This window comes from Eublepharis macularius, chromosome 2 (assembly GCF_028583425.1).
Source record: "Eublepharis macularius isolate TG4126 chromosome 2, MPM_Emac_v1.0, whole genome shotgun sequence".
Classification (NCBI taxonomy): Eukaryota; Metazoa; Chordata; class Lepidosauria; order Squamata; family Eublepharidae; genus Eublepharis; species Eublepharis macularius.
The window spans coordinates 45,895,406-45,917,363 of NC_072791.1; the positions used below are offsets into that span (position 1 = coordinate 45,895,406).

At 42.8% G+C, this 21,958-nt stretch overlaps 2 protein-coding genes across 5 annotated transcripts in view; both read right to left on the reverse strand.

Moving 5' to 3' along the window:
• Positions 1-8,786, reverse strand: part of YLPM1 (YLP motif containing 1) — a 70,089-nt gene extending 61,303 nt beyond the window's left edge. For 2 of the 3 annotated variants that reach the window (XM_054970827.1, XM_054970826.1), the window contains exon 1: positions 7,684-8,786. In XM_054970827.1, the coding sequence (XP_054826802.1) occupies positions 7,684-8,682 (999 nt within the window). In that variant the 5' untranslated portion in view covers positions 8,683-8,786. The remainder of the gene's footprint in view (positions 1-7,683) is intronic. The other variant, XM_054970828.1, reaches the window with a different exon arrangement.
• A 3,097-nt stretch (positions 8,787-11,883) lies between these two features.
• On the reverse strand, positions 11,884-21,931 carry FCF1 (FCF1 rRNA-processing protein). Of its 2 annotated transcripts, none has more exons than XM_054971589.1 (8): positions 21,870-21,931; positions 19,527-19,594; positions 17,014-17,085; positions 16,067-16,215; positions 14,970-15,042; positions 14,735-14,822; positions 14,337-14,431; positions 11,884-12,126 (listed from the first exon to the last, which is right to left on the reverse strand). In XM_054971589.1, exons 1-8 carry the CDS (start codon positions 21,870-21,872, stop codon positions 12,078-12,080), a joined length of 597 nt encoding a protein of 198 aa, XP_054827564.1. In that variant the 5' UTR covers positions 21,873-21,931; the 3' UTR covers positions 11,884-12,077. The 2 variants fall into 2 exon arrangements, with proteins under 2 accessions (XP_054827564.1, XP_054827565.1); XM_054971590.1 differs by having other exon boundaries at positions 19,475-19,594; positions 21,870-21,900.
• Positions 21,932-21,958: the final 27 nt, after the last annotated feature.

Here is a 21,958-nt window from a genome sequence, read left to right on the forward strand (position 1 = left end):
AAGACTAAGGGGAAACAACTTAGAATCATAGAATCATAGGGTTGGAAGGGACCTCCAGGGTCATCTAGTCCAACCCCCTGCACAATGCAGGAAATTCACAACTACCTCCCCTTCCCCCACATACACCCAGTGACCCTTACTCCATGCCAAGAATATGGCATACTGTCAGGATCCCTAGCTGAACTGGCCTGGGGAAAATTGCTACCTGACCCCAAGGTGGCGACTGGCATCATCATCATCATCATCATCATCATCATCATCATCATCATCATCATCATCATCATCATCATCATCATCATCATCATCATCATCATCATCATCATATCCCACCCTCCCCGCAAGCAGGCTCAGGGCGGGTTACAACAAAAGATAAAATATACAAGATAAAATAATAATAAATTAACACAGCTTTCTCATAAAAAACCTGCTTGCCGTATAAAAACAGAAGTGGAGGTGTGGCTTAACCATGCATGGTCGCTCATATATGGGGGGTGGATGGTCAATTACCCTGGGCATGTATGAAGGGGTCACGACAACTTAGCACTGATGTAACCCTTCCTGCCCTCCCTCTCATGATCTGCCTAGGTTCACAGAATCAGCATTGCTGTCAGGTGGCCATCTAGCCTCTGCTTAAAAAACTCCAAAGGAGAACCCACCACCTCCCGAGGATGCCTGTTCCCCTGAGGGACCGCTCTAACTGTCAGGAAGTTCTTCCTAATGTTAGCCGAAAGCTCTTTTGATTTAATTTCAACCCAATGGTTCTGGTCCAACCTTCTGGGGCAATGGAAAATGACTCCACACCATCCTCTATATGACTGCCCTTCAAGTATCACAATTTCAGAAGGATATAAAAAAGCTGGAACAAGTCCAGAGAAGGGCAACGAAGACGGTGAGAGGTCTCAGTCGTCTCCTCTCCAGGCTAAACATACCAAACTCCTTCAACCTTTCCTCATAGGACTTGGTCTCCAGACCTCTCACCGTCTTCGTTGCCCTTCTCTGGACTTGTTCCAGCTTTTCTATATCCTTCTGAAATTGTGGTGCCCCAAACTGAACACAATACTCTAGGTGAGTTCTAAACAAAGCAGAGTAGAGTGATACCATCACTTCACGTGATCTGGATACTATACTTCTGTTTATACAGCCTAAAATCGCATTTGCCTTTTTAGCTACATCACACTTCTGACTCATGTTCAGTGTATAGTCTACTAAGACCGCTAGATCCTTTTCGCACATACTACTGTCAAGACAAGTCTCCCCCAGCCTATAATTATGCATTTGATTTTTCTACCTAAATGCAGAACTTTACATTTATCCCTGTTGAAATTCATTTTGTTTTAGCCCAGTTTTCCAGCCTGACAAGATCATCCTGTATCCTGACTCTATCTTCTACCATATTTGCTACCCCTCCCAGTTTAGTATCATCTGCAAATTTAATAACTATTCCTTCTATTCCTTCATCCAAATCATTTATAAAAATATTGAACAGAACAGGTCCCAGGACCAATCCCTGAGGCACTCCACTTGTCACTCTTCTCCAAGAGGATGAGGAACCATTAACAAGCACTCTTTGGGTGCAATTTGTCAACCAATTACAGATCCACCTAACAGTAACAGGATCCAATCCACATTTTACCAACTTTTCAACAAGAATATTATGTGGAACCTTATCAAAAGCCTTACTGAAATCAAGATAAGCTATGTCTACAGCATTCCCCTGATCCAGCAAGGTAGTAACCAAATGGTAAGATTGTGGCAGAGAAGATTTTCTTAATGATACTCTTTAAAGAACTGATAATATTAAACTGGATTTAAAATTAGCATGGTTAGTCATTCTTTACATACAAACATTCCACAGAGAGAGGCAATAATGACAACTGAGGAAACACTGAACAAACATACATCCATGTGATCCCACACTGCATTTACATGTGCTTTGGTGTGATTGGCATCTGTGAAAAATTACGTTCAACTGATAAATTAGGGTGCAGTTATGCTCTAGCATGGGCTGTAAATTTGCTTCTGAGCGGCTTAATATTTTTTGGATTGATCTGAACAAATGTTATATACTGCAAGAGAATTATCAATTTATAACTGTATTTATAAAAGGTATTTGGATGACGTATTTATAGTTTGGAAAGGTACAGAAAATCTACTTGAGAAATCTTATGCTTATAAATTATAAAAATACAACGAGATTTGGTATTAAGTAAAAAAAAGAAGCAATGCACTTTTGGGGGTGCTGAAAGAATGTTCTGTTGATCAGAGATGGGTACAGTTAAAGTTTAACTTTAAATAAAAAAATTTTAAAAAGAGAGATGGGTACAGAAAAATCAACAGAAGTTAATTCACATTTACTGGTGGGTAGCTGTGTTGGCCTGCAATAGAACAGGATTAGAGACCAACAAGATTTTTCAAAAGTATAAGCTTCTGAGAGTCTGAAGAAGAACTGTATGTAATATGTAGATTTTTTTCAAGAAAGGGGCCAATCATTGAATACAAGAATGGCAGGATAGGGGATACCTTCATAAATTATTAAAACAAGCAAGCCAAAAATAGACTGAAAAATTATTTACTAATACCTAACTTTAGTATTAATACTAATGAGAAGTCTTATGATGGATATAGAGAAATAATATGAATGAGCAGTTTTGGATGGACGCAAGAGATCCCTATGGAAAGAAATGAGACATAGTAGTAGTCAACTGGTTTGATAAAAGCAGACGATTCAGATAGCCTGACTGATTGTTCAGGTTCCTCCAGTTTCCAACAACGAGATGCCTGAGGACAGGCATTATAATACAATAAAAATTATTTGTTAGTGTTGTAGCAAATAAATACGCTAACAGATAAAGTTTGAAGTTATAGAAAAACAACTGTTATTAATTAAAACTGTATTTATATAAGTGGGAAGTTGATTAAATTAAGCTTATTTCATACCAATACAAAGTGGAGAAAAATGTTTGATAAAACTGAGGGTTTTATTAATAAGCAACTGTAGGGTATTTTGCCCAGGAAATATTTTTTATTACAAGGAATTATTCTAAGCAGGATTTTACAAGTTATACAAGATTTTGAAAGTATTCACCATCAAGAGCTTTAGCTAGAACCTGACAAGATAAATATTTTTACAGTATCCAAAATAAGAATTATTCTAGATTTGTAGTACAGATAGTGCCAGAGAATCCCTTTTGCAAAGCAGGAAAGGATACATTCTTTCACCACCCATAAAAATGTTCACCCATTTTCTGGGAAAATTAAAACAAAAATTACCAAGATTCTAAGGGAGGAAGGGTAAAGTGTTAGCTTTTTAATATGGAAGCATATTTTGAAATATAAAACTAAGATTTTAAAAACATGATTTAACACTCTTCTATTCCTAACGTAAAATGTTTAAGTAGGTCAGGTTACAAATGGTCAGATAAAGAAGAGTTTATTCTATTCTCAAAAATATTTCTACAAGTTGTAGCAAGGTAGCCAACATGGGGTCTCTAAAGATACCAGGCATGTGGCCTGAGTGTTACTGTTTTGAATCCTCATGGTTTCTGATGCAAACAAAAGTATTATGGGGAAAAGCATGCAATATATTCTTCCAGAGCCAAACAAATTACTCATCCCAGTTCCCAATATTATGAAAATAAATACTACAAAGCTTGTTCTCTGAAAAGGTTGGTGTTAATTCTGGTGAGATTGTAATCTGCACATTATACTTTTTGTTTTAAGATAAATTACAGTTTACAACTAATTGGTTATTTGCTTATGTTCAGCTGAACGATTATGACCTATTTCAACTCTTCCTTAACAATCCGCCCCTCAATTTTGGGTCAACTGAGGACAATTTCCCCTTTTTTTTGTCTGAGGAACCCGAACCCAATCAACTGCTCTGCTGCCATAGGGCAGACAATAGGCTTTGGTTATGAGCGAGGAAAGTACACACAGCACAAAATTCTACCAACTTATTCATTTAAATGGACATAAAACTGACATAAAGAACTATTCTAAAAAGCCCATGAGAGAATATTTTAACCACCCAGGTCATTCCATCAGACACCTAAGAATAACCATTCTCAAACTGTTATATTCAAACAGACATACAGAATGCAAGGTAGTGGAATAGGAGTTTATTCAGAATTCAACTATATAATTCAAGGCCTAAACAGGGATTACAGCTTATACTCTTACTAGAAGATCTGATAGTAACATTATTTTTGTACCTTTGACTTCCCCATATATAATCCTTTAATTCCCTTTAACAGTTCTTGCATAAACATACCGTAAAAAAATTGCCAGCCAAAGCCAGGGTTTTGGTAAAAATGTCTGAACTCAGAATTGTAAGTGTTGTTGGGTTGTGGCCGAGCTCAGATATGTGATGGCTGGGCTGATTAGTAACACCTGAGGAGCTGACTCTCAGTTCCCCAGAGATTCAACCTTGGGAGACTGTTCTTTGAGAGGCTCTATGTTTACTCCCTAGATTTTCCACTTGCTTCATTTTGGTTCTGGGGGGGTGGGGGGTTCATTCCTGTGCTTCAGTTTGCTTCTGTTGCACTATGTTGCAACAGTATACCTTGCTTCAGTTTGGTTTGGGTGGAATGAATGTGATTCTCTGATGTGATGTTGTTTACCTTGCTTCACTTTGGTTCTGGGGGGATTCCATTCCTGTGTATCATTTTGGTTCTATTGGGCTTTCTCTGGGATGAGCTCAGCTTGCATTTGGGAGTGTGCCTTGGCCATGGCAGCCTTGCCCAATGTGTGTTTCTGCAATGCGAGTCAGCTCTTTTCCCATAGGAAACAATGGATGGCTGGGGGCACCTTACTCAGGGGCTCATAGAATTGGCCCCTGGGGTCCAATCTTCCTGAAACTTGAGAGTTCTTCACAGGATAGTCAGAAGAAGGTCCCCTGAAAATATGGTGGAGTTTCCACGAAAAATGCCACCCCCCAGCCCCTGGAGAGCCCCCATATATTTTTCCCCATAGGGAGTAATAGAGAATAGGTGGGGGCACCTTCTTTGGGGGTCCAGTATTGTTGCAGTATTACAAGTAGACATGAGAACCTATAGAATATATGCAAAGTAACAATTTAAGTATACAAAGTTAATATATTGAGTATTTGCAATAATAATAGCTGATAAATCACATTGGCAATCATTTTAAGACACGAAGACTAAAGCTGCTTTCCACTAACCTTACTGTTGTTAATCTGAACACATCTCTCAATGCCTTAGAATCTATTGACTTGAACACCCTGCATAGAACAAGGAAGAAGCCACTGAGGCACAAATCTGAACCTCTTCTTCAAGAAGCCCAGCTCAAGAAGAAATAGGAAATACCATGGTAAATGCAGCATGTTTCATTCTTGAGGAAATGTTTTCCTCAATCATTATATGAAAGTTTATTGACAAGAGAAAGGCCCTGTTGTTGAAGAACAGCTATACAAAAACAATTCCAGAAGAAGGTTTTCCAGAATAGCCCTGGTCTTTTATACAGAACTGAGGACAACGGTTAAATCCATGATAAGCACATAAATATCAAAGCACTGCATTAATTATTGGTAGCAACAGTGGTAGCAGAAGAGACCGCAAAGCACGAAGGGAACAGGACAGTCAAACACTGCTGGTATCATATTAACCTCTAGTATTAATTCATTTAAGGCAAAGTACAGACTGCCAGTGCTACTGATAAGCACCAGTGAGTGTCCCACTGCTGGCAGTAATCTTGCAACAATGTGTCAAACTGAGTTATAATTCCTTTCACAAATGTATCTTGGATATAAGCAATGAAGAAAATGAAATAACTGATGCTATTCTCTCATAATTTAGGTTATATGATCTACCAGAGATTAATGAAGTGGCAATGGGGCCCCAAAGTCTGAACTGCCTTGATTATACTACAGGTACAGCAAAGAATATTAAGCTAAGAGCATATAAATTCATCCACAGCAATATCAGAGCAGAAATTAAGCATTTTAACATTCTTGTCCCTTTCTTTCTGCAGCTTCATTTTTTCATCTCTAAAATCAGACCCACTAGAGCTGCAAGGCCTGGAGCATCTTCCCCTTTCCTTCAAACTCCCTATCAACTTACAAGTTGCCTTCAAATGCCAAAACATACAAATAATTAAAGGTTTCAGCCAGGGCCGTACTATTTATAAGACTAACTAGGCTGAAGACAAGGGGCCCTGCAGGGACTAGGGGCCCGTCAATTTTTTCTCCTAAGGCACACCCCACATAAATTACAATTAACTGATTCTCTTATACAACCTCTATTAATAAGATTAACTGCTTCCTTACTGAAGTGAAACAAATGTCTCTTATATTAAAACAATTATCCATAAACTATATATTTTAATAAATAATAAAAATGTTATTCACTTCAAAATATTACAGTATCGAACAATTATATCCAAAAATGTGCTTTCCTGAAGAGTTCTACTAGCACAATAAAATATTTTTAAAATTGTGAATAGAATTCTTCAGGAGACCCTCAAAATGGATATAGGGCTATGTACTGTGGTCTAGTACCTACCGTACCAGGGTCAGGCTGTCAGCTGTAGTGGGGTGAAAGATTGAAGTGCTGGAGGGGGCCTGAAATACCTGGATGCCTAGGGGCCCAGCCCCGGATTAATACAGCCCTGGTTCCAGCACAAGGTTTATGGAGACTTGGCTAAATAGTAATTTCAGGGGGTGGCAATGAAAAATGCTCCCCAGAAACTCTCCATACAGAAAGTATCTATATATTCTACACAACATTAAAAGTACAGATTATTTCCAATAAATCAATGGTAAACAAATATATTTAAAAAGTCTAAAAATCCAAACCCATAAATTCTATTCAAATACAGTCTCCAAGCTCATGAAAGTAGCCAGATGCTTAGCAAGGATATAGTCACACATATCACTGACTAAGCACTAAAACCAGTGCTTAATTGTTTATCAGGCACAATAATCTACACTTTCCTATCTCTCCAAACGCAAGTCAGTCTGGACACAGCTCAATGGGAAATAGTAGGTGTACAAACAGCTGTACATCTTTGGGACTACTCACTTTGAAGTAGCCATATTTTGGATGACAGAGTACAGAAACTCAAAATTTTCATAGCTCTGCTCAGCCCCCTTTGAACATACCAGATCTAGCAAAGGGTAATTGATATTTAAAGATGTCACTTTGCTCTTAAGATACCCAGAGGTTAATTTCCAAAGGCTGCAATCCTAAATAAACTTACCTAGAAGTTCCATTGACAATGATGACAAAGATAGGGGACAAGGTAAAAGACTATTATTTCTTAATCTCAAATACATAGAGACAAGCAGTGCTGAGGGAGGGAAACTTTAAACGTGTGTTTCTCAGCCTTGAAAACACTTCATTGTAAGAAATAATGTGAAAACTGTTAAGACAGTTAAATGTGGGCAAACTCAGGCATCTTGTGAATACAGAATAGGTATGCAGAGCAACAACCATCTCACACAATGATCATATTTCTAACTGAACAGATTTTTATGTTGAAAACAGGAACTCCAATTTATTTCAGTCAACCTAGACACATGAACTTTAGGATCCCTTGATTTAATCTTAAACCAGGCGCCACCTATATGGAATCTTTACCAGGTTCTCTCTCCAACATACCAATTCTGGAAGTTTTTTAGCTGGATCCCTTGTCTAGGTAAGGGTGAAAGACACAGTTCATTCTTACCTGAGGAGTCATTGTAGAAAGGTCTGCATGGGAGGTGCTTTGTAGGCGCTCACACCTGTTATCTGTGTTCTCACCACCACCTTGTCTGAACTCTTGAGCTTCAGGAGCAGACTGTGAGATCTGGGATGTAGTGAAGTGAGATTCAGACGGGGAGATGGAAGGAGCACTGGACTGGACTGACTGGGAAGAAGGTTGGTAAGGTTGAGAGAGAGGCAAGTAAGACTGAGAAATGGCTGGTTCGGAGAACGCCTGTTCTGAGAAGGTCTGAGGCAACTGGGAATGGGCCTGGTAAGGTTGAGGGGGTGGGCTGTGGGTCTGGGAGGGCAGAAGCTGAGAGGAGAGGGTGTAAGGGTCAGTATCGAGAGGGGCCATGTAGGACTGGGAGGGCGACTGCGGTGGGGAGGACAAGTCCATGTCCATATCCATGTCGGGGTTGCCCGGGGAGGCTGCGACCTCCCAGTCCTGGGGGGCCTGAGGGGGCTCTGCTGTTTCCTCAGTCCGGGGAAGTGGGGGCATAGGGGGGTTCCGCAACTGCGCTTCGCGGGGAGGGGGCGGCGGCGGTGGGTCGCGGTGTTTGAACTGCTTGGGGTAAGTGCGGGCGGGGGGTGGGCCGGCAGGGACCGGCGGCTGCCAGGAGGCGGTGGGGGCCGAGGCGCTGGGCAGGGGGGGTGGCGGTAGGCTGGGCGGGGGCGCCCCAGGCGGAGGGGGCCCCCCCAGCAGCACCGACTGCAACTGTTTCTGGTGCATCTGCTGGAGCTGCTGGAGTTGGGCCAGGTGCTGCTCCTGCAGGCTCAGGAAGCCCGACGCGCCGCTCCCCGGGGCAGCGGCTGGAGCTGCCGAGGAGGCCGCATACGGTGGCGGCACCACGGAGACCTGCGGCGGCAGGGAGGCGGACAGCACAGACGGCGGTGGCCCAGGTAGCGGTGGGGGCGGCATCAGGGTGGGCGGCGGCGGGTAAGGCCCCGGGGCCGCCCCGTACAGACCCCACGTCGGGAACATGGGGTCGGACAGAGGAGCGCAGTCAGGGTCGCCGAGAGCAAAGAGTGGATCGTCCCTCCACAGGCCGCAAGAGCGGCGGGCGACGGCAAGAGCGCGTGCGGAAGCGCCAGAACCGCCAAAGCCATAGAGCGAACTTTCCGAACAGCTAGAGCGTTTCCGGGTCGGCGGAGGAATACGGGCAGAATGGTGGAGTGGAAGGTACAGCGCCACCTGCCGGGATGTCAAGGGACAGCTGGGAGGGAAACGATGCTCGCCTTTATCTCCGCCGAACGTCGGTGGTTGTTGGCGACCCAGGAGTGACTGACCACCCGCCGCCCGCAGCGGTTTTTGCGTCATAACGTTTCAGAAGACTCGTGGCTGCGTGCACCCTCGTCTCAGCACTCGCCGCCTGCACTTTATTCAAGTTACTTGTGAGAAATTAAATTTAAAATCTGTTACCAACTGAATTGGGGCATTATACAAAATAATCAGTAGTTTGAATCAATAAAAGATCACCGCCTTGGTGCTTTGCTTTTATTTCAAATAGGCTTTATTACAGATGTGAATAACCCCTCCCTTACTAGTTGTCACCATAAAAAAGTTTCTTCAAAGGCCTATCATTATTCCCTGGGTTTGCATTTCCTCAAAACTCACTCTCTGCTCGTTCACAAGCCCAAGAAGCTAGTAATTCAGTTATTAAATGGTTTATTAATTATTTGTATTGCTTAGAATGATTTTTAAAAAACAATTCATAAGCTATAAAAACTATGGTCACTATGATGAAAGTTTCACTTATCGAATCTCACTGACTTCAGTGGAATCAGTAGAGATGGGCACGAATCGAATCATGACCCAAAAACCCCACACGAACCAGGCCGGTTTATGGTTCATGAACCAGTGGTTCGTGGAAGCTCATTTCCACGAACTGGTCTACTGGTTTGTTTGGGTCATAAAGGGGCAGTTTTCCTGCAGCTTGCAAGCGGCAGATCCCTTTAAACTATTAGCTGGCAGGTGGCGGGGGACACCCCCCCTTGCCGCCTGCCAGCTGATAATTTAAAGGGATCTGCCGCTTGCAAGCCGAAGGGCCCTTTAAACTGCCCAAACCCCAGCCCCCCAACGCCACCAGCCCCACACTTACCTTGCCCTGTGGGCCCACGACATCCTCCCCCTCCTCCTGCGAGGGATGGGAAGGCCGTTTTTGGCCTCTTCCGCCGCTGTGTGGGCCTGCAAGGCAGCAGAGGAGGCTGAAAACAGTCTTCCTGCCCCTCAAATGGCCTCTGCAGGGCCCACAGGGTGGCGGAGGCCAAAAACGGCTTTCCCACCCCTCAAATGACCACCACAGCCACCATTTGAGGGGCGGGAAGGCCTCCGCCACTCTGCGGGCCTACGCAGCAGTGGAAGAGGCCAAAAACAGCCTTCCTGCCCCTTGCAGGGGGAGAACGCCGCGAGCCCACAGGGCAAGGTAAGTGTGGGGCTGGGTCTTGGAGTGCAGTGAGTACATGGAGCAACAAGCACGCGGGTGACCAGTGCCCCACCAGATAATTGCCCAAGAAGAAGACGCGAAATGGGAAGTGGAAATTTTGCCCCGCATCTACCTGTCGGCTTTGGCCCCTTGGCTTTTACACCCTATACGGGACTGGTGGTCACTTACCTGAGACATCTAGGCTCACCACAGCTACGCTTGCCTGTACTCCTTTTTCCTTGCACTTTGTTGAAATGTTGCTCATGTGAGCGTTTAAATTGTTGTATTATCATTGTATATGGATTGCGGATCCCTTTAAACTATCAGCTGACATGCGGTGAAGGGGGATCCCCCCCTGCTGCCTGCCAGCTGATAATTTAAAGGGATCTGCCACTTGCAAGGCAGGTAAGAGCCCTTTAAACTGTCAAATGGCCCTTTCCCTGCTGCTGCTAAGCAGCTGGAAAGAGGCATTTAAACCCCAGGAACCACGAACTGGTCTGTAAACTTGCCCCAGTTCCCGGTTTGTGAAAATCCATGAACCTTTTTTGTGGTTTGTGACCATCTCTAGTAGAGAGTAATTGTATTTAGGATGGCACTGTTGACTGTTCCTGAGGTGCCAGTCAAAAATGTTTTTACCCATCTTTAACTTGTTGCATTTTTAAAGGTCAGTTTAATGCCCCTTGCTTTCTTTAATGGCTTGTCCTCTTATTCATAGTTTTTATAATGTTTTTCATGATTTTATAGTATTGTTTTTACTTTGTGAGCCATCTTGAGCAGGCCTCTGGAAAGGCACCATTTAAATTTTCTAAACAAACAGTGCACTGTTAAGAGGTTATGTTTAAATTTTCCCTGCAACACACCCTCCCCATATTTGCCATATACTTCTGGCATATGTCTTGAATCCATATCAAAATAGCAAATTTTAATTACTATTATACAGAATGTTGGTGGGTGCTGTTGTTAAGTGATGTTTTAGGGCTGTGGGTTGTTAAGGCCAAGATAATTTTAATAGGCTGTGACATTTGGGGATTTTGTTTCTTACAGTGTGGCATAAAGTTGGTATTTACAAGAATTTGAATTACAGTTACCTGTAGCAGTTGAACTGCACATCTATCTCAAACAATTTCTGGAAAGTAATTCATGTGCATGTACTATAAGCTACATCCACACATCCCACACCAAACACTATTTGAAAGCACATGGAAGCCTCTGTAGGAAAGAGGCTGGGCATGTTTGTCAAGGGGAAAAATAAATCTGGAGAAGCATTTTTTTTAAAGAGTGCAGAATAATTCCCATTTGTGAAATGTTTTTTAAAAAATCATCAAAGCATGTTGGACAGCACTTCTGAGGTTGGCTGCCAAATCACTAATGCACCACTGGAGATAACATAGGACTCCCCCTCAACCTGCCTGACGTCTGCAGAAAAAGAATAAATCTTATTCCCTAATCCTAAATAAACAAAGTTTAGAAGTCCCAGTTGAATGAAAATTATTTATAAATGTGTAGTCTTAGGAGTAGATCACAACAATTTTACACAAACAAACTGAGTCACTGGTTCAAATTTCTACTCTGCCATGGAAGCTTGTGGAGTGACTTTGGGCTAGTCTCTCTCTTACACACACAGAGCCTAACCTACCTCGTAGGATTGATGTGAAGATAAAAGGGAAGTGTAGATAATGATGTAAGCCACTTTGGGTCCTTACTGGAGAGAAAAGTGGGATATAAATGAGGTAAATATAAATGGAGACAGTCTCAACAGCTCACTTCTAAACCATAAACAATGTTTATTCTGGAACATAGAACAAAGAAACAGATCTAGCATACTTTTTCTGGAAGAACAGAGGAACTCCATAAAATCAGTTCAGCTTCCAGCACAATTAGAAACAGCAGGCAGAGTTCTGGAATTTGAGGGTTTGACACAGCAGGCTTATATTGGACTCTTTCCAACACAAGACTAAAATCGAGGAGCTCCATAGTCATCTGGCATCCTCTCGATGTTATACCTAGAATAAGAACAAACATTATTAAGCAATCCATCAGAGTTCCTCTGTGGAAGGCCATGATGAGAGGCCGCCTGATCTTTGTTGGCTTTGGAACTGTATGATGCAACTGAACAAAAGGGAAAATCACTTTTTAAAAAGTTTAGTGAGCTAAGAGGTATTTAGGCTCACTAACAGGAATGAGTGACAGATAAATATCACTATACAAGCAGGGGACCTGCAAGAATTTGCACGGGACATCTCATTTCTCCTCTCCCACTATTTCTTCTTTTCCTTCCCTGAAAGCCCCCCCCAGGCCCTCTTTCATTCTCACCCACCAGTCAACTTTTATGTGCCCTCCTCCATCTTGAGCTTTCTCTCCAGCCCTCTCCCTGGAAGCGCTACTTGGGAAAACTCTGGCCCAGTTTCACAGTGGGGAACCTTCAAGGCCTTGCACCTCACTTTCTCCTGTATCCCCCTCAGCATGCTGTTACTTCTCTCTTTCCTCCTGGCAGCCCCCATATCTCAACTTTTCCTGCTTCCTTCTCTCTTTCCCACCTACACAGCAAACTTTTATTTGCCTCCCACATCTTCAGCTATATTTATTTACTTCTTCATACCCCACCCTTTTCCATAATGGGGGATCCAAAGCAGCTTAAATCATTCTTCTTCCCTCTATTTTATCCTCACAATAATTGTGAGGTTGGTTAGGTTGAGAATGTGTAACTGGCTCAAGATTACCCAGTGAACTTACACAGCAGAGTGCTTATTCAAAACTGGATCTCTGAAACTCTAACCACTAAACAATGCTGGCTTTCATAGGATGGCTACTGTTGAATAGTAGCATGCAGCCAGTCCTGATTAATCATGCAAGTTGTGTGGTATCAAGTTGTCTTGTGGTTGCTGGTTAGCTTGGCCTGATGAGCTCCCTCAAAGGCCAAAATAGCTCTGGAAATGGCCCTGCCCCTTCCTCCTGCCTTTTATTGACAGAAACCAAGGCTTGAAGGCTGGCAAATACTGTTGTGCCTGCCCCCACAATGACCACAGAGGGCTTTTCCTAAAGCTACAAGTGCTACTTCTATTATTTGGGTGAGGGCTTTTACTTCTCCAACTCTTTTTTAAAAAAAAGAGTTCAGACTCTGAAAATCTGAAGCTTTTAAAAAGTTTTAGAACGATCTGTCTGTTCTGTTCATGGCCCTAGTCTCCAGATTTAAGAATCCAAAGATTTGCCAGCATTGAGAATTAAATATATTGATTGATATTGATAGAAATAATGAGCAAGGTACACATTACTTATACAACACTATTAATGTATATACTGCACATCATTAACAAAAAGTCCCTATCCCCAAGGAGCTTAGAAATATCAAAATTCAGTGAGGGAGCTAGTGTGGTGTACTAGTTAGTGTCAGACTAGGATCTGGGAGACCCAGGTTCAGATCCCCACTCTGCCATGGAAGCTCACTGGGTGACCTTGAGCCAGTCACACACTCTCAGCCTAACTTACCTCACAGAGATGTTGTGAGGATAAAATGGAGGAAAGGAGAAAGATATAAGCTACTTTGGGTCCCCATTTGGAAATATATATGTAATTCAACAGTGGGTGCAGAGAGAAGACATAGGGAAGGAAATGGAAAGGGAAAGAGTAAATGGGAGAAAGCATTAATAGAGAGAGAGGAGGAACAGGAAAAGGCATGAATGTGAACAAATGCAGTTATGAGCACTTTTACTTTATTTCAGTAGGAGGGGAGAACTGAGGCATCTCAATATATACAGCTTTTGGCTGTATATAGTCTTGAGTGACCACTTTTCAGAATTTCCCATCTTTTTACTGTAGTTACAGATAAATATCCTGTCAGTACATCTCTTAATTTAAGATTATTAGTTATGCCACAAACACAGATCTGTTTATAATCTGCCATGATACTTGAGGCAAGTATCATTCAATATGCCAAAGAAAAGCAAATACATAGTAATGTACAAGCTTATTCAGCCAAACACAGACAACTGTATACAGACCTAGATGAGCCAGTGTAGATGGCTCACTCCATCATCAAGTTTTAAAATGCCATAGTTGCAAATATTGTTTTTATTATTAAGCCCTTTTCACATGGGTACTGTACACTATATGAGCTGGCAAAAATTAGAACAGTATTATAATGATAAACTGTAGGACATAAAACAAAATGGCAATCTTGCTTTGATGTTAGACTACCATTTGAGAGCTCACCTACCTGTGGTTAGATATATACATTATAGGGACTCCAGGGATCTTCCGTATTCTTCTCTTGAGGTCTCTGTCTACAGTAGCCACTATGTAACATTTATGCTGGGAGGGAGGGGAGAGAAGGCCATCAATTCAACATTGGCAACTTTTCTTTGACTTCAAAGTATCATAGGATACACAGAAACAACAAGCCTCTGAATGCTGGCTGCCTTTGTATCTGGAATATCCAAGGTTGTTTTAGTACAGGAAGTGGATCTCCCTTCCACAATAATTCTTTGTAATGGTCATGGCTGTGTATGAAGAAGTCAATACAACCTAGAATCTGATTCTTTGAAAATCACCGGTACTGAAAGGAATTAAGTACCTCTAAATATGGCATAGAAAGTCCTACAGCAAGAAGGTTACCTGAGTCACTCTCTGCACCAAACAGTCATCCGCATAGGTGCCTTTGTGAGTGCATGGCAAGCGTTCAAATCGTGGGTCTTTGGCTATCCTGCAGAATCATAAAAAAAAATAGGATATGTAGAAGTTAGCAGACTGCTAACAGAAGCCATCTTTTCTAGCATTATGGAATATTACAATTTGTCTACTCTAAAAAAGAGTCAGAATGTGAAACGAAGTTCAGTTGTCATGCTCCTACCTTAAAGCCACACGATATTTCTGTCCTAATTTCTCAATTTCAGCCATGACACAATCTGTGATACAGGGAATGCCTACAGGAATAGAATAAATATGGTTTCACTAATATGCAGCATGCTACCAACCCCTACAGATGACATTACAGAAAAATACTGGGATTTAAATCATACAAGCTGGGGCCTTGCAACAGATTGCAGGCAGGGCAACAGTCTGGAAATCCCACCCCTCAAAGTCTCCCCTCCAGGATTCTCTAAGTCTCATGGTCTTGATCAGGCTTTTCTCTTCCTCTTCTTTAACCCTTTACAGTCTCTCTCTTTGGGAGCTTTTGCAATCAGTTACATGCTAGTTCCCACCCACCTCACCCCCATTTTGGTTCACTTACAATGCCCCCTTTTTCAGCATACCAGGGTAGCCCTGCTACCTTGGCTGTGGAGGGCCCCTGTTGTACAGTTTTCACTATCCAGACAGGGGCCCAGCCAGTTTACTATTAGAGATAGTGATGAATATTCACTCATTCTGTCATTCCATCAGCCCCACTAAGAGATGGATTATCTCAGTGCAAGATTCGATACTCATTCAATAGCTGAAGAAGGGAGTTTGGACTCTTGAAAGTTTATCCCCTGAAAATCTTGTTGGTCTCTAAGGTGCCATTGGACTCAAATCTTGTTTTTCTACTATAGACCAACATGGTTACCTGCCTGAAATTATCTCAGTACAATCTTCTGAATCATTAATAAAAAAATTATTAATAAAATTGAACACACACATCCACCTGAAGTAAAGAACGGGAACTGGGCAAAGGCATCCCTACTTTTGTTCCTACCGTAAGTGGAGAAAGAGTGGCAAATGAAACTTTCAATTGGTCCAAGTAGTAGTCTAGTGATTTTGCTCAGTTCTCTCATCACAAGCCCCTTCCCCTCCATCCCACCACTACACATTGGTTTATGGGTATATCTTAAGGAGATGCTGATTGGAAGGCAAAGAATGGGGAAAATCCACCAGTCCATGTATCTACTGCTCACAATTCACAGGATTCAGCCTATTGCATTAATGGAGCTTTTTTAAAAAAAAAATTTTTGTTACAGTGCAGATACTTACATTTGGCATAGAGGCAATCCATCATTGACTGCACCAGGTCCAGTTTGGCTTTAATGGAGAAATTGATAAAGTTGGTGTCAACCAGGATGTAGTAGGGAGGCCCTAGTTGTGTGTTATATTGGAAGAACAAACAGGAGGGATATTGAGGGCTGCAAAGACACATACAAGACAAATTCAGACAAGTTGCTTCAAAATAGGGATACAAAACATACTGTCTACAAATTGTTGGGCCTCAAAGCACCTTTTCTTGGCATACAGATTCTTGTTAGGTTTTATAGCTGTGGAAAATATCTTGAAAATGCTCAAATATAACCACTGAAACCAGAGAAATTCGGTGTCGTGTTTAGGAAGCTTCCAAGCATTTCTGCCTATAAAGCAGAACTCCAATTACACTCCTTTGCCATGAAGAGATGCTGCTGGCTGGCCCGCTTCCCAGGGTAGTTAGAACAGCCTCTGCCTATACTTGTGTGGTACCTTGGGGGTAGCCCCAACCTGACAGAACAGCCTACGGACAGGGATTGAGCCATCTCTTTGGCTCTTAGTAAGGCCTGCAACAATGCTCTTCTTAGAAGGGTGTTTTGTTAAATGGAGGCTAGCATTTCCAGCTGGAGGCTTCCTGGTAGTTTTCGTTTTAAACTGTTAATTCATTTGATGTATTTCATTGGATTTTATTGTGCACTCTTTATGTGTGTGCGTGGCCAACAGTGTATTATAAGTAACCTATTTTAAATACGTTAGGTTTCTGGTAGATTTTTCATCTGTTTGTTTTTATTGTAAGCCACTTTTGAGCAATGAGGAAAAGTGGTATAAAAATGTAGTCAGTTAATCAAACATCCACAGTGCTTGCAATGAGACCTGGTCCCAGATACACACATGGAATATTTGTTATTTGCCACAATGCATCTGGTGAATACTACACAGAAAGCAAGAAATCATTTAATACTTACACCTCTCTCTCTTTGATAGCACTTGGATCATCTTTTTTTTTCTTTTTGGCTTTTGCTCGGTCTTGCTCCTTGCTAGGAATGACAAAAGGTTTCAGAACATTTGTGTATTGCAGTTTCAATAAACCTTTATACCAGTGGAGCTCACTCCGGGGCTTACAAGGAACCACATTACTAATTACCATCAACCCAAAGAGCCACATTTACTTCCATCCTTGGAATTAGGTGGCACCCCAGGGATGCTTGCAGCTTATCTGTTACTCCAGTGGCATCTGTTTTAAGTGGAAGGCACTTTCCAGCTATAAGTGCCACTGGGCAAGGACTTTGTTTACTTTTCTGAAACAAGTGGCAGGTGTTAAATAACACAAAATCAAGGGATTCATACCCTTAACTACAGCCTGAACGTCTGCAATTTAACACAAAGTAGTAAAACAAACAAAATTCTCTATATTCAGTCATTAGACAGCAAAATAGAAAAGTATACTTCCATTTACCCTTCTACAATATATCAGCAACATGGAATTAAGATGATACTACCTGTCAGGCCCCCGTCAAGGCATGGCTACACCTGGCACCTTGCTGCCTGTCAGGGACTTCAGGTAAACAGACTTGCCTGGCCTCAGCTGGGGCCCAGCTGCACTTGGACGCTTGGCGTCTTGCTGAGGCTTTAAGCAGCCTTGCCCCAACTTGGCCAGGGTGCTGCCACACGGGGCACTCTCGTGCCTGGCAGGGACTTTGGGGAGGTGCCTTGGGGCTCGTCACACATTGAGTTCATGGCCGGAGGAAGAGTATACATCACCCACGCACCCTCTTGTCCACTCCATTGCCTTGACAGCCTGCTGCCTCCTTTCTCACTCCCTTCCATATGCAGCCCCATTATTATTCTCCTCCTCCTCATCTCTCCTCCTCCTGTTTGTTCTCAGCACCACACACTCACTTCTCTCTCGCTATCCACTCAACTTTCCACCCCTTTGGCTCCCTACTGAACCTACTTATATAGGGCTTCCTGTTCTGCTCTCCTCCCTTCCTCTTCTGGGCTGATTGTTCTTGATCTTGGCCAGCTGGGGAGGCCTCCAGGTATCCCTCCCTGCCCTGATCGGCACCCTTCTTCTCCTGGGCTGCTTGCCTCTGATCTTGGCCAGCGGGGAAAGCTCCCAGGTGTCTCTCCCCAGCTCTGTCTGCTTCCTTTTTTGTTATTCCCTACTTGGAGGATGGGGCTTGCAGGGCCTTTCCAGGCAAGGCGGCTTAGTAGCCACCTCTCCAGGGGCGCCCGTGCAGCTAGACAGGTGCCCTGGGCAGGGGGCATTTCTGTGTACCTGATGCCCTGCTTGCCGGCTTCACACCACGTGTGCCTGGGTGGGGGGATTTCCTGCCTGTCTACTAGGCTGTTTGGGGGGGGGGTGTTTTGCCCTCCAGTGCCTTGCGCCTGGGGAGAGATCTTGGGCTTGTCTGGGGCTGCTCCTGGGTCTCCGCATCTGCAGGCTGCCTTCTTGCTCATCTGTGGCTCCTCCAGGCCCTGGCATCACCTTGCTTTCTGCCTGCTGTGGCAGTGGCAAGTCCGGGGGGTGCAGACAGCTCATCCCCAGACACTACCTATGTTTTTTCCTCTTTTTAGTTCTATGTGATTATTTGATAGTTTTCCAGAATACTTCAGTTCTTTCTACAAAATTCTAGGATGCCAAATCTTACAATTCAGATTTAAAGTTACCCTGCTCTGGATTGTTTAAACAGGTCCCAACCTTATGCCTTTATTCTGAACAGAAGTAAATTTCTTTTGAGGTTGTGTTGTATCAGACAAGAATGACACAATGTAATAGCACAAGCTAGTACCTCTAGGTAACAAATGCTAGTAAAGGAGAGGTATTATCTTACACAGCAAGATCCTGTCTTGCTATCTTGGCCTTCTGAAGGTGCCACCCTACAGTTGCTGCTACCCAAGTATTCTCCATTGTGGCTCCTACCTGGTGGAATGGCCTGCCTGATATGGTCAGTAAGGCTCCCACACTTCTATTGTTCCACAGAATGTGTAGGAATTGTTCAGGAGGGCCTTTTTATAAAGGAATAGGGTTATTGTTAATGTCAATAAATGTATAGAGAGTTGTCATTGCTCTATTCATTGCATAAACTATGCTGTTACACCATTTCTCTAATTCTGTAAAATCCAGTTTTGTTTCATTGTTTGTTGAATAAATTTTACTACTTTAACTGTATGTTGTATAATCTTTAGCGCACTGTTCTAATTTTGCAATTCCATACTGCTTGAATTGCATTGTTTGTAACGTGTAACCTGCCTTCTGTCTGAGAATTTTTTTCAGTGGGATTTCCCCCCCTAAAATGGCAGCTACCTCCAGCTGTTTTGTATTAAACATAATTTAAAATCTCTCTACCTAATTAATCAGGGCCAGATTTTTAGTCCTTCAAAGGTGACTAATTATCTAAAGGAGGATCAACTAAAACCAACAACCTTATCTCAAAACTCATCAGCTTTCTCCACTTAGTAACACCAAGAGACTCACAGGCGCTGGTCACGAAGGCTGATCATGCGTTTCATAGTAGCATATTTTCTTGCTTTCTTCTGTTTCCCCTGAAAAGTATACATTAATAAACAGTCATTTTTCTGTAGCAATATCATGGAGTCTTGCTTGATTTATAAAATGAAAGATGCAAAAACACAACCCTGCCTAAGGATCAGGTATGTTATTTATGGTTACTGACCATGTGAGAGAAAGACAGTCCATACATGTTCTTTATTATCATGTCCCTAGTAATTAAAATAAGCATCTGGATCAAAGCTTCAGCAAGTCTTCATGCAAATTAGGCTGATGTGTAAGTCATCCCACCCCCAACTTCCTTCTCTGACATAATTGGTTCTCCCCTCCTCCATTTTAATCCTCATAACAGCCACGTGAGGCAAGTTAGAACTGAAGAGAGTGATTGCTCCAAGATCACTCACAGTTTTGGCCAGAATGGGTAATTAAACTTGGATCTTCCCTCTCCTAGTCCAAATCTTCTATACCACCCTGACTATGACATTGTTCCAGCACATCACAACCATAGGATCACACAGCCATACATGAACAGGATTGCTTCTTTCTAATGTTGCAAGAGCTGCCCTTATTTAAAAACCTGCCTTAGCAACTGATTCCACTACCCACCAGCTGAACCACCCAAGAACATGTTCCTCCATAAAGTGCATCATGTGGAAGGAAGAGCAAACTTGCATGTACTGATTAATATGAGGCAAAACATAAAAAATAACAGGAAGTATTTAAAGATCCCTTAAGGAGCAGCATATCTTTTGGCTAGCGAGCTCTTGTTTTTTCCCCTTTCTCCTCCCCTTCTTCATTACAGACATGTCTAACACTACAACCTGACTGCCCAATACATTGTAATTAGAACAGAACAAACAGCATGACAGAATGAGCCCAAAAACCAATACAAGGATAAACACATAAGAGGCACTAGTCCACAGACAGGTCACCCTCTTTCCTGGAAACAAAGCAATAAAATCCTTAAATTTCAGGCTGAGATGAGAGGATTTCCCTATATGGAGACAACTGAGGCAGGATGGAGATGACCATTTGGCCACCTACCAGGCAGAAGTAAGATTGGATATCCTAAGTTAGGGTCATAAACGCTGAGAACGTGATCATGTTATGATTAGGTAAAGGCACAGGGCTGCACACATGGGGAATCAAATCCAATTTCAGGATAGATCAAAAAGAACCCCTCCCAGAGGGGAAGGAAGAGTTACAAGGTTTAGCACACACTGTGATAGCAGACAAGCCAAGGTAAAATAGAGTGAAGTCTGTATCAACCAGCCTCTCTTTCAAAGTTCTAGCTTAGTTTGTGTCCATCCCTTGGGAAGGATGTCAAGGTAAACTCTGTGACTTGTAACGCTTAGTTAGCTCTTGGGCTTGTTTATTTTACTTTAGCTTCTGTAACATTGTTGCTAATATTTTGAGACTAGCTTCCTATATTCTTGTGCTCCTAGAAACTAGAGGTTTATGTTAACAAATGCCAATCTTTTTTCCCTTCTAAAGATCTCAGACTGTGTCCAAAAGTTCATACCCAAGCACCTAGCCATTCAACAACACAGACCGTACTCCTGACTGGGCTAAAGGGCTAGCAGAGCAGGGGGAAGGGCAGTGTGCAACAGTGAGTGCTCACACATGCAGGATATCACTGTCAGTGCCTCAAACAGCAGATAGCCTGGGAAATGCAGATAAGTTTGAGTGGTAGCAGAAACCTATTCCATTTGATAGGAGGAAAGGGGGTAAGTGGGCTAGCCCCCTCACTCACATGCAATTTCCCCCATTGCCTCTTGAGCACTCTCCAGCAAGGAGAGGGGATGGATTACTACAGGCCTATCCATAGGTATTAGCCATAATGGACAAATGGAACAAACCCCCCTCTCCTAGAAGCAGCATATCTTTGCATGCCAGTTGCCAGGAGGGTAAGCGACTACAATACAGAGAGGCTTTGGCCTGTTTACCCTTGGTTGGGGGCAGTCTGGGGTCACATGGTTGGCTACTGGCAAAAACAGAATGCTGAATTACACACCTCTTGATCTGACTCGTTTCTCAGAGGAATTCCTATACAGAATTACTCCACTAGGCTAGTTTATTTAGAAAGTGTATATCCCGCTAGTTCAGAAAACCTCGTTACGGCTCTCACAAAAACAGTAATCATAAAATAGCATAAAGTTGTTAAAACGTAAAGCTATTTTAAAAACAGGCTACTACAGACTGAAGTTACTCTATGTAGGATTCACACACATGAATCTGGTGAGAATCCTTCCATAGGCAGGATTGCTGAGACCGAGATCAGCCGATCCCTGCGAGGAACCCTCTACTCACCATATTGTAGCCCCTCCGGCATCTACACGAGGATCCACCGTACCTCCTCTCTCTTCCGGCGCGCTCGTTCGCCCAATGGTTTCTTACGT

Coding starts and splice junctions, on each gene's coding strand:
- FCF1 (XM_054971589.1), bottom strand. Junction 15,043..16,066: donor GGATTGCCTCTATGCCAAAT/GTAAGTATCTGC, acceptor CTATTCCTGTAG/GCATTCCCTGTATCACAGAT. Junction 14,432..14,734: donor TGGTGCAGAGAGTGACTCAG/GTAACCTTCTTG, acceptor CCTCCCTCCCAG/CATAAATGTTACATAGTGGC.